The 13,074-nt window shown below is 42.6% G+C and overlaps 1 protein-coding gene across 1 annotated transcript in view; it reads right to left on the bottom strand.

Annotated features, from left to right (window-relative positions):
• LOC146808860 (phospholipase A2 inhibitor and Ly6/PLAUR domain-containing protein-like) overlaps positions 1 to 13,074 on the bottom strand; it is a 157,116-nt gene that overhangs the window by 42,985 nt on the left and 101,057 nt on the right. The window contains exon 3 of the mRNA XM_085614246.1: positions 9,002 to 9,151. Coding sequence (XP_085470372.1) covers positions 9,002 to 9,151 — 150 coding nt within the window. The remainder of the gene's footprint in view (positions 1 to 9,001; positions 9,152 to 13,074) is intronic.

Here is a 13,074-nt window from a genome sequence, read left to right as displayed (position 1 = left end):
CAGGAAGAAGATGCTCTTGGTCCAGTAAGTCTGAATCCGATTTGAGTCCCATAGGAATTATTAGGGCCCGATTCACAGAACTAACTTAAGACAAAATCCTAAACATACTACCATTTTGGTATTCACAGAATGCACTTACTGCTTTTGGTATTCACAGAATGCACTTATTACTTTTGGTATTCACAGAATGGATTTACGACTACTAACTTTCCGTCCGCTCTCGGGCCGGAAATTCCAGCCCGGAGGCGGAGCTTCCGGGCCAGAGGCTGAGATTTTGGCCATGGCTAAATCTCTGCCACTGGCCGGAATCCCCACCTCCGGGCCGGAAGCTCCGCCTCTGGGCCAGAAGCTCCGCCTCCGGGCCGGATGCTCCGCCTCCGGGCCGGAATTTCCGGCCCGAGTGCGGACGTAAAGTTAGTAGTCGTAAATCCATTCTGTGAATACCAAAAGTAGTAAGTCATTCTGTGAATACCAAAAGTAGTAAGTGCAGTGTGTGAATACCAAAAGTAGTAAGTTTAGGATTTTGTCTTAAGTTAATTCTGTGAATCGGGCCCTTAGTGTTTATTTCATGAAGGAATACTGTAGGGCTTGAACTTGTTGCTTCTTGATCATGCCAACGCGCTGCCACACTTACACTTTATCTGCTGATTTTTATATCCTGGGCCATATTCTATATTCCCCTTTTTCTTAATAGTGAGTTTTATTTTCTTGTGTAAAAGTCTTAGACATTTTTTATTCATGTTAACTGGACCTGCTATGTATTTACAGCTTTTTTGTAAAGCTTTTTGTATCTTCTATGTGTCTTTGGTACAATTGTTTTAACGTGTGTGCTTTTATGTCCTTCTTTGGCCGAATAAAGAATCTTTGAATTGAATTAAATTGCCTCTCAAATAGATGCTCCGCTTTATCAACTGCTTTCTCAATGTGACTTCCCGCGTTGTGAAACTCTCACTGGATGCCCTCCTAGCGCCCAACACTCATGCTAAGGGATGCCAATTCTTGCTTGCCAATGTACCATTGGGGAGCCACACATGAAAAAAACTCTGTCAGTTGGTGGTTGGTAGAATTTGGCCTGAACTCATTATTGCATAGTGGCCGAAACTCCATTTACTCTTCCGGCGTGGCAGAAATGATCCTGCCCCTACTATTAAGCTAATACACACCAAACTACATAGACAGAATTATGGATTCCAAGAAAAGAACTAAATAACTCATCCAAGAAGGCCACTAAACACACAGACAACAACACCAAGATGCAAAGTGTAGGGACTAAGGAGAATACCACACACTCACACACATATAGACGAGGATATAATAAGAGAGATGTAAGAAAACTAGCTACAAAATAGCTGCAAACTGCACTATCTAACGACATGCCTATCAGTCTATCATCACAAAAAGAAAACAGATGATCTAAACTACAACTCAAAACCCAACGGAGCACGAACAAAAGTGTGCAGATTGTCCCAATCCTTTGGAGTCAACTGGCAGTCATCCTATAGCTAAAGCAAGTGACAAAGGGGCATATTATCAAGGACGGCATTAAACATTATCGCCGCTTTTAACAGCAGAAAACTGCCGCTAAATCGGCGATAATGGCCTTGATAATATGCCCTTGTGAATTCATATAGAAGACCAGGTTCCGGTGTGAACATGGGCTTCCATGGGAACTCTCCAGGGCATATTATCAAGCCGATTATCGCTGCTTTAGCAGCAGTTTTCTGCCGCTAAACCGGCGATAATTTTAACGCTGTACTTGATAATATGCCCCAAAGTTAGTTAACCCTTCCTTGAATGTGTTAACTGCTATTTCAAAAGAGCATCTGTGAAAGGAGTAAAGCAGGTTAGAATGGCATTGCTTGCTGTCACTACTTGTGAAAAAACGAAACTCACAAGGATTGTAATTGTTCATCTTCATGAACAAAATACAGAAAAGGTTTTGGGGAACCTATAGGTGTGTACAACCTCATTAATCATACCCCTTCAAACATGGCACAGCCTCTCAACAAACACTAGAGCAGAAGTGGACTCCTTCTTTTAAAACTCACAAACTGGCCCTAGAAGGACAATCAGAGGCACCAACAATGGTAATAAAAATTGACTAACTGCAAACATAACACCATCAAAAAGAGACCAAATTCATGGATGCATAATCTGTTCTAAGCTGTTACTACCACAAGAACCAGACATTTATCTGTGAATGTTTACATCCCACTAGACTCCCCCTTTAATATCAAGGAGAGCTTTCCAACAGTGTTCACATGTTCATCTGTTAAGTTGTATTTAGTGCTGCATCATGTTCCAAGTCATGGGCATATTAGAGGTCAAAGTGAATGGGAGATCTGGCATCCAAATATACTAAGACAGCCCTTAGTCCCAAACATACATACACAGAGAATACACAAAATAACACTATTGTATTTATGTAAATGACCGAAACTCCTGCAAAATTAGATACATGTCCCTGGAACAATTCACCTATTCCCCTAACACTTGCAGCTGATGCAGTATGCGACCATCAACAAGGTAATTTGCTTCAAACCATAGACTGTCTTATATAAACACAACTATTAGATAATCGATCCGTTATAAAAATGAAATATCCCAAAACAATACTCAGAACAAACGCCCACCAAAGTACAGCTGAAAACAAAACCAATCCACCAGAGGGTCGACCTACTATAGAAAAGAAATATTCAAAAACATTCAGCACAACTGCCCACAAAAGTACAGCTGGAAAACCAATAGCAGGACCAATAATATCCAGCTCTCAGCAACAAAATGAAAGGAAGACAAATAGAGTTTTACAGCTAAACAAGTCAGATCAGCTGGAACAGGAAATGCATGCTCCTCTAATGACACAACAGACATCTACAAGAAAGCAACAACACATTATTCAACCACAGCCATTGTGACCTTCATCAAAATGTATTGTAAGATGATTTTATTTTCTTCCTTCCCTTGGGCAGCAGACCTATAGATCAGGAGAATAAAGGGGCTATGGTCTGGTCTGGAAGAATGCTTTACTCCATGCAGAATCTCAAAAACGTGTTCATTTTTGTTAAAGATCAAAAAAAAGTAATGAAGATGCTTTGACATAGTGAGGCTATATGTGCAGGACCCTTGCAATTCTGGGTGGACTCAATAGAGGAATTACGTGACTTTCTGGGAGTTGAACATGTGATCGTGTGCTGAAGAATGAAGACGTCTGTTACAGAGCTCTGTGTGTAGCATACTTGTTTAAATGCGTCCGAGCTGTGAAAGACGCTACAGCAGGTAGATGAGTAGGGGATGCATAATCCAAATGAAACAAGATTGCTTTGCCTCAGAGTTTTCAATGATACAGCAAACTGCTTGTGCATGCCACCTGCACCCAAATAGATGAGAAGCTGTTCGAAGGTGGCGTGTGAGGAGTAGCACATTTCGAAAGCCCACCAGAAACCCACTGGTAAGGCCAAAAGAAGAGATACTGTTCCACATCATAGCACAGAGCCATCATCAATAAAAATCAAAATGCAAAAGGCAGTGACAACCAGGTCAGTTAAAAAAAGGAAAACGCAACAATACCCAAGTGCGAGCAATTGAACAGTTACTCACCGGCAAAAAAGAAGATGGCGATGTATAATCTCAGATCAGGCATGATGACCCAAATGCAAGCATACTGACAGTGCTTGCAGAAGTTACAGGTCCAAATGAACAGCAGCAGTTGTCTGAACAGTATATGCTCTCGATGGCAGTAGAAAAGAGTACAAGATATGATTCAGCTCTATTCCTGAAACCACCATTTAACACCACCAAAACCCATAACATTGGCACAAGGTGGACTGCATGGATTGAAACATTTAATGACTTCATATATATTTTAAAAGAATTAGATGATAATAAAATCATTAGGTACTTAAAGAACCTTGATTGTGACGAAGTAAAAGAAGTGCTTAACAAGATCTTGCCGACTGAGGCAATATTGGACCATCGGATCAAAGAAGTATCGGGTACCAAGTCCAGTCCAATGCCAAATGACAATTATGAAAGGTACATTTTTGATCAAGTGAGACCGCAAACTGGTGAAACAAAGGATGAGTTTGATGAAATACTTAATGTGCCTATCAAACACTGCAAATTTAGTGAATTTACTGAGGAAGAAGCCATACACCTCAAAGTCGTTGATGGATGTCTTTCAGACACTATCAGAAGAGACATGTTGAGAAAGTTGCTCATTTTAGAGAAAGTACTAATGACTGCAAGGGCCTATGAAAGAGGACAAGCTGCTTATATGGAAGCTGGAACAGTGAAGAATTAGTCAACGTTGGTCATGAAAAGCAAGCACAAGTAGCAGGTAGATACATGCAAGTCAATGTCTCCAAAGAAGAAAAGGTTGTGTTTCCGATGTGGGTTTTCCTTACCTCATGAAGCCAAATGTACAGCCAAAGGACAGGCATGCAAAGTTTGTCGGAAGAAAAACACTTCATAATGGTTTGCAAAATTAAAGAAAAACCAAATACGTCACAGTGAGAAACTAATATGGATGCCAGAATTTTCATGAAGCATACTCACCATGCCCACAAGGCCAAAAGGCAACATCAGTCAATAAAAGTCAACTGTTGTCTCACACCCTGTATCACAGACAATGTTGCGTTGATTAACATCAACCCAGTCAAAAAGTTCAGCAGCCTATCTTCTATGCTACACCTCAACCCACCAAACATAAAGATGTACCCGTGGTCTGCTTTAAAACTGTTGCAGATTCAAGGCTTATTCACAACGACAATGTGACATGAAGCAAGCACTGATTCAAGTTCTTCAAGGAACTCTTTCCGTTGAATGCCTACTTAGTTTTGCCATTGCTACTGATATGGGACTGATATCTCTCAACAACCTCCTCACTCAATCTGAAATTGTGAGTCAGTTTCTGTTGTTGCTTCATGGACTAGGCATGCTGAAAACAATAAGAAGATTCGCTCTGCTGCCCAGCAGCAGCGCAGGGTCACTTTTCACTCGCAAAATGCCATTGAGAAAGAACTAGAAACATTGATGAAGCATAACATCATTGAGCAAACCACCAGTCCTACACCTTGTTTTCACCCATAGTGGTGGTGCCAAAAAAGGACAGTGGATGTGCAGTGCACATCTGTGTTGCTATGCACCAAGCCAACAAAGCAATTGATAGAGAAAGACATCCTGGTCCACACATAGCCGGCATGATCATGCAACTCAACAGTGCCAAAGTCTTCTCCTGTCTTGACCTGAACAAGGGATACCATTAACTCAAGTTGGTAGAAAACTATAGGTACATCACTACTTTTTCAACTCATGTTGGTTTGTTCAGATACAAAAGGTTGAGTTTTGGAATGTCGTCAGCTGCAGAAATATTTCAGGATGGTATATGTCAAATATTTCAACCTGTCATGCATGGTTTTAATCACAGTGATGACATGCTGCTATTTGGAGCAGCACAAAATGAGCATGACAAGGCTCTTACACAAGTGTGCCAGTTACTTGCTGATGCAGGTCTCACTCTGAATACAGAAATGTGTAAGTTTCGCAAAACCAAGCTTAAAATCTTTGAGCACACATTCTCTGATTGAGGAATGACTCCTGACCCAGATAAAGTGCAAGCACTGTCGGCTATTAGCGCCCCATAAGATGTCACCATGCTGCTGTTCTGGGTGTACTCAACAGAGGAATTACGTAACTTGCTGGGAGGTTATTAATGGTTATAATGTAATCAAATTGCAGTGTGTGATCGCATGCTGAAGAATAAAGAAATCTGTTACAGTGCTCTGTGTGTGTCACCCCGATCCCGCTGTCTTGCATGACATTTGAGCCTCTTCTCTCGGAAAACAGACTCCACCTGATTGGTGCCCCTGATTCCCACGCCAACCCAGCTACCTGCGCAGAGCTACCAGTTGCTAGGCAACCGGCTGGCCACCATTCCTCTCAGCCTATGACACTAGCGCATCGCAGGCCTCCACTCCAGACCAGCCCACCACCCTGTCCACCTCCCCAGGCTACTTAAGATAAGCTGCTGCATGGCAGCACCAAAGGCAAGCCCATCTGCGCCTGTCTGTGCCACCACCGTGCCCAGTAGGAGAAACTCTGGCCCACCGATCATCCACTGCTACTCCAGCTGCACTCCCCGAGGAATGGACCCAGGATGATGCAGCGCCCTCTGCTTCACCTGCTCACCCAAAGAAACCAAAGGAGCTTTCAACTGCCTCCACTGCAACTTCACCTGCGAATCCACACTACCACATACCCCTACAAAGACCACCAACCACCAGCCTAAACAACAATGCATGCTACTCAGCGTCCACTCCCTGACCAAGCACCCCAACGAACTCTTGGCCACCACCACCAGCCCCCTCAGTGTTACTCACAGAGATGTGGCTCAAGGACTCCTCAGTCCCTGATGCAGCTACTGCCACTCCAGCCGGCTACAAAATGACTCACAGGGACTGGCCAGGCAGGTCCGAAGGAGGAATCGCCATCATCCACAAGGACACCATCAGGTTCACCGCTTGTTCTGATGACCCCCTCTCACCCGACATGGAACACCTCTACTACCACCTACATACCAACGCCAATTCAACCATCATAGGTACCCTCACCTACAGACCACCTCTACCCCGACCTCCCTTCTGCAACACCGTTTCTGAAATCATTGCCCCCTCACCTTGGAATCCAGACATTACCTCTTCCTCAGTGAACTCAATTTCCACCTTGAAGACCCCTAAGACACCAACTCTGCCATTCTGCCTTAACAGTCCCTCTGCAACTCACCTGCCGACTTCTTCCACACCAAGATTGACAACATCTACAAAAACTTAGAACACCAACCGCCACAGCCAGAACTCCCTGCTTCTCCTACCAATCTCCCACCCTACATCCTGACAGACTGGACAACTCACTGCACCAAAAGCACAACATCTATCATATCCTCCAACCATTTTGGAGCTCTGACCAGCCTCCACCCCCCACATCTTCAACTTCAGACACAAAGAAATCAGACCCCCACTCACCAGCATCAGCAACTCGGCATCCAGCTCTGCCACCTTCCCAGAAACCTGGCAGAACGCTGAAGTAAAATTGCTTCTGAAGAATCCAACATGGGCCCATCCAACCTCAAGGACTACCGCCCCATATTGCTCATCCCCTTCCCAGCCAAGGGAGTGTAGAAAGCCATCAACATCCAACTCACAGACTACCTGGATTCCAACCACATGCTCGACTCCTCCCAATCTGGCTTCCGCTTGAACCACAGCACAAAAACTACAATTAAAGCCACCACTGATGACATCAGAGCCATCCTTGACCACGGCGAGTCAGCAGCCCTGATCCTCCTTGACCTGTCAGTGGCCTTTGACACCATCTCCCTCCACCTCCTCATCCAAAGACTAGACCACATCAGCATCTATGGCAACACCCTCAAGCTGCTATCCTCTTTTCTCACAGGACACACTCAGAGAATCTGTCTCCCACTGTACACTTCTGACCCAAACAGAATCATCTGTGGCATACCCCAGGGATCCTCACTCAGCCCCATACTGTTCAATGTCTGCATGACTCCACTGCCACCCATCGCTCACAACCACAGACTCAACATCATCTCCTATGCTTGGACAATACCAGAGAAAACTTCCAGAAGGCCATGACTGATGTCACCGACTGGATGAGAGCCAACTGTCTCAAATTCAACACCGACAGAACCAAAGTTCTCCTCTTTGGAAAACCTCACCATGAGCTGGCCCTCTACCCTCAGACCAGCACCCACCTCCAACACCCACACTGGCATTCTCAGGATCATCTTCAACAGTGAGCTCTCCATGACACGACAGGTCAACTTGGTTGCTTCAACCTGCTTCAACACCCTCAGAATGCTCCATAAAGTCTTTCTATGGATCGCAACCGACACCAGAAGAACTATCACTCAAGCCCTCTTCACCAGTTGACTTGACTAGGGGAATGCCATCTACGCCGGAACCATCACTCTCCTCCTCAAGCACCTCTAAACAATTCAGAATGCAGCAGCAAGAACTATCCTGGACCTACCCAAATGATCCAACATCACCACCCCCTCCATACCCTACACTGGCTTCCCATCAAGAAGAGATGCCACTTCAAGCTGTTCACGCATGCCTACAAAGCTCTCCATAACACAAGACCAGAATATCTGTACAACCGCCTAACCTTCCAACAGCCCACCAGAAACTTGCAGTCTGCCTCCCTGCCCCTCGCCACCGTCCTCCACATCCATCATACCCAAGGACGCCCTTTCTCCCACCTCGCAGCTAAAGCCTAGAACAAATTCACTTTCCATCTCCAAACCACTACCTCCCTCGCCAAATTCAGGGGTGGACTCAAAACCTGGCTGTTCGGGTGGCTCCACTTCACACAGCACCTGGATAACCCTCGGGGTGATAAACGCATGCTGCAAGTACTGTTTTATTCATTTATTCACTTGCATGCTCTCGGGCTGGGGAGGATGGCACAGATGCAGAGCAGAGCAAAGCCACATTTGTCAGCAAAGAGATTGAGGCCTAAGGAACTAGGAGGAGATTTAACACAAGATATGCTTCCTTCTCTAAAGAAACCTTCTCACAGAAGACAGTAGAAAGTGCAGCCGCATACCTGTCTGCTTTGACAAGCTAAGGTTACCAAAGCCTTCTATAAAAGGCATAAAACAACAACTACGAAACTGCAAAGCTTTGGCAATAAGGCAAGACAATCATGCATTATTGAATTCAACTGATCTGGTTTAAATTGGAAAAAAGAGAACATGAGGGTTAGAGAGCTGGCAAAGATAGTAGGAACTAGAGAATGTTGGAAGATAGCTTGCTGACAGAGATTTTGAGGCTGACCAATAAGTAATATGTAACAAGCGATCATAGCCATGAGCCAGGAAAGATTCTGAAATGCTGGGGCAGAGATAAAGGGAAGGGAAATAGAGAGAGGGAAAAGGCAAATGTTAGAGAAGAGAATGTCATAAAGATGAAATACTCACAATGAAGAGGCTTTTTGCTGCAGCCACTTTTTTGGCAGACTTCGACTTTCAGCTGATAAAAGCCTTGTCTCACTACACTCCTGTACATGGTGTTCTTGTTTCTCAAAGCTGAGCAATTCTTGAAGGAAGTATACATTGAGCCCATTCCCTCTGGATATGAAAAGAAGAACACAAATAACATTTGTATGCGATCCAGACTGACCAAAGCAACCTCAGGGCATCGCCTTCCATAGCCATCACAACAGTCAGACTCTTCCTGATGTCGACACACAAACCTCAAGATGAGACCGGAACATGGTAGAAAATGTGTCTCTGGTAAAGAATTTCCTTTTATATTAAGTCACATACTCCTTCAGGGTAAAAAGTCCTGTCCGGAGTCCTCCTCAATTAAAAATGCAATTGCTCATTCAAAACACCCAAATGTATAGTCCTTGTGAGGGTGTTTTGGAAGCAGGCGTAATCTGGTGCATTATATTTTATGTGAGGCGTAACACTTTTCTTTCTATTCTCATAGGTTACCTTCTTCTACCTTCTTTTCTTCTTTGAACTATTAGGTTATTCCACATCGGAGCCCCTTTGTGAAAAGTTGAAAGACAGCTCACATGCAATACTGTAAACTTAGGACTCAAAGTGGTTCTCTTTGTCAACCTGCTCTGTAGTTATTGTCATAAACATTAGTATGTGTTTACAATGTCCCATTATTGAATTGTCTGCTGATAGGTATTGGGCTACATTCTGCACAGCCCCATCTCACAAAGATGATGCATATGATCACCAGCAGATGTCCCTGATAAGATGGCTGCCACAAATAGCAGACAGGGAACACAGGTGATCAAAAACAAAACAAAACTGAATTTTAAAAACGTTCTGACAATCTCATAGATGTGATAAAACCCATACACAACTGAAAACACATATGTAGTAATCACATGAGTAAATGCACTTCCGATTGTGCAATATAAACTAGATTATAGTGGTTTGTTCTCTAGATTTCTGTCCAGAGCATTGAAGAAAGCAGACAAAATAAGGATCCAAAATTCTGCCCTAGAATCCCTTCTTCTTGCTCTCATTGGATAGAGGATCAAAAGACATCATCATCGATCAAGAGTAGCAGTACATCATCCACGTACGGTGATGTCCATATGTCACTCTTATGAAAAAATTGTTTTCATTAGAAAAATCGTGTATTACAAAGGTTAGTTCAGTTATCAAATCCACTACAAGGCCACATTTTGAAAAGTGCATGTTTAAATGTTGTGCACGACAATTTGTTTTCATTTAGTTTTCAAAAAATCATTGAAATTCAGTACCAGCCACAGTTTACCTTTGAAGTTGAAGTAAGAACTGATGAGCTTCTGCAACATTACAAGAATATGAGCTGAACATCAGTTTCTGTGATAGTCATGTTGCACAGTGCATTGTAGTAAGTTGCAATACCCATGTTTCTGTCCAGTGAATATTGTTTTTTAGCAGTTGTTTTGAAAATGAGCAGTAGTATTGGTGTAATGCACAAGTTACATTTTAGCGTTACCTTACTACATAAAACATGCTATGAGATTATGTGCTTTCTTTGTCATCAACATTCTAAAAGATGTGCTATTTTTGGAGGACATTCTGCTGCTGTAAAAGAGAGATGTGTTGTGCTCCTTATGTATTAGAACTTGTCATTATTCATTTGATTAGTTTTAATTGTGCTGTGAATTCTTAATTTTTAAATACACATTGCATAATTGCATTTATTAAAGAATTTGGATGCTAATTAGAACTAAGTTTTTGCTTTTTGCTTTCTGTAACAATAAAGTTGACATTTGAGTTAATACAATTAGAGAGGATAGAAGGCAGAAGTCAGTACCTCAATGATTTTAGGCACAATACAGCAGCCAACTTGTAATGTTGAGACTAGTGATGGTTCTCAGTACTAAAGGTTTGTGTCAGAAAAGAGGAATCCCTATTTTCATCTGTGCATCTCAAAAAAGGTCTTGGGGTTCTCAAAGGACCTTTTATGTGATTTGACGTTCAAAAAGCAGAGAGATTACCTGTTTTTGGAGCATCCATGTATTGTGCAGCAGACATCTGCACTGTACACTACCAGAGCCCACCTCCAGACCATTTAATGATATTTGCTGATGGTTGCAGAAATTCTTTGATGGAACATGCTTTCTATGTGTAAAAACTCTTCCTGCACTATAAGTCAGAATGCAAGCTTTAAGTAACTAGATTGATGGCCACTGTACTGGCAGCTATATACCACTGTTTATGCAACAGTATATCTCTGTTCATGGACCTGTCTGCATAACCCTGTCCGACCTGGATTGGGACTCTCCAACACATTGATGGGCAACTGGACTATACTTCTCAAGACTACCATCAGCTGGTCAACCTTGTGAGAATCATCTTTCATCCCATTTATCTTTGTAGAGATTAGCTAACCCCTTTCCCATAAAACTGCTTATAGATGCTCCTCCCAATCTGCCCCAATTCTGATCTGTTATTCCTTTGACTAGTATGATTTTTTGTAAGCTCTGATCCTTCTGTGTCTTCCTCAAAGTACCTTTTAACTGTGTGCTATTTATCATATTTAAGGGCTATCTGTCTTTCATGCAAACACTCTGGATAGCCAGAAAGGCCCCCCTAGAGGACATCATAATGAGACCCAGTTTTAGCTAAGCTAAAATGCAAATCTGAATAGACCTTCCCCAGAATCAGAAATCAGGAATTTGACATATAACTATAACAGTAGACCTGTCACCTATTACAAGCCTTAGAGAAGTAGTCGGTCTCAAAACACTTTTCACATCCAGAGGCGGATACTCCCTTTTCTAACTTAAGTGGTTGCATTAAGAGCAAGACTAAAAGCAGGCCCCTTCTCACTGCACAATTGAAAACAATTTGAAGGTTAGTCCACAATTCGCTGATGATGATTGCAATACTCATCTCACAGAGTATGCTGACATTTAAAAAATCTTTGCTTCCTTTTTTGAGTTGCCTCTCTAATTCTGACCTGAGGAGGCTCCTGCAGCTGAAGAGGCTTTCCAACTCAATCCCAAACTACCAACTGGTTAAGTAATGCTTAACTATTATTAAGCCAGCATTATTATGGTTGAGGAAATTTGGAAGGCATCAATGCTATCCTCTCCAGTAAAGCCTACGCAGATGATGGCACCTCAGCGAATTCAACAAAACAACTAAGGCTCAACTCTCTCCACTGCGGCTCAAGATTTTTTAAAGATATGAAAAATACTGGTTCACTTGAATCTTAGCAGAATTCAGCTAAGCCTTTATGTTCTTTTCCACCCAACCCCAAGAAAGATCCCATGCTCTGCACCAATTTCCATCCAACTCAGCTTATCAAAATGAATGCTAAATCATTAGGCAAGACTCTGGTAAACAGGCATAACCAGTGCCTTGTCCATGAAGTACGCATAGGTTTTGTACCTGGTGTGTACTTCATGGATCCCTCTATGTACACTCTCCAGTTGTTTGTGACACAAGGTGGCTGACCCAGGGATAGGTGTGGCACTCTCACTAAATACTGAGGAAGTCTTCTACCAGTCGTAAGACACTACTTATTTAGAAGTCTGGAAAAAGTGTGAATGGGCCAGGAATTTGGTGGAAACCAAAATGGCTAAACAATTGTATGAAGAAATATTCTTCTACAATAATTTGAGATTCAAAGAGTTGCATGTTGCAAAATATGTGGTAATTTTTTAATCTAGAGTATTGGTTACATTACACTAGATACATTATTTAGTCAGAGTTTGGAGACAAGGTAACAATGAAAAATGGTGAGCTATTGATTTTAAAACAATAAATGTCACAGGTGTAAGGTGGAAGTGAAGAACCTGATTGCAAATAAATTGTTAAAGAATAATAAGATTTACCATGCAGCTGAGAACAGCTAGGCATTCTAGATAAAGCACAGCTATCCTCGCAGACTGATGCACATTATGCAATAGGTAGAAAAATATATTTTCACCACAGGCCTGTGCCTCTGATACCTGGGTTTAGCATTGACGTGGTGCAGTTGAGTGATCCCCACCTAGAGCTTACCTATAAGGGAGGTTGACTTGGTG

Source organism: Triturus cristatus, chromosome 7 (assembly GCF_964204655.1).
Source record: "Triturus cristatus chromosome 7, aTriCri1.1, whole genome shotgun sequence".
Lineage (NCBI taxonomy): Eukaryota > Metazoa > Chordata > Amphibia > Caudata > Salamandridae > Triturus > Triturus cristatus.
The sequence above is the reverse complement of the archived record's forward strand: the minus strand, read 5'-3'. Positions and strand labels throughout refer to the sequence as shown.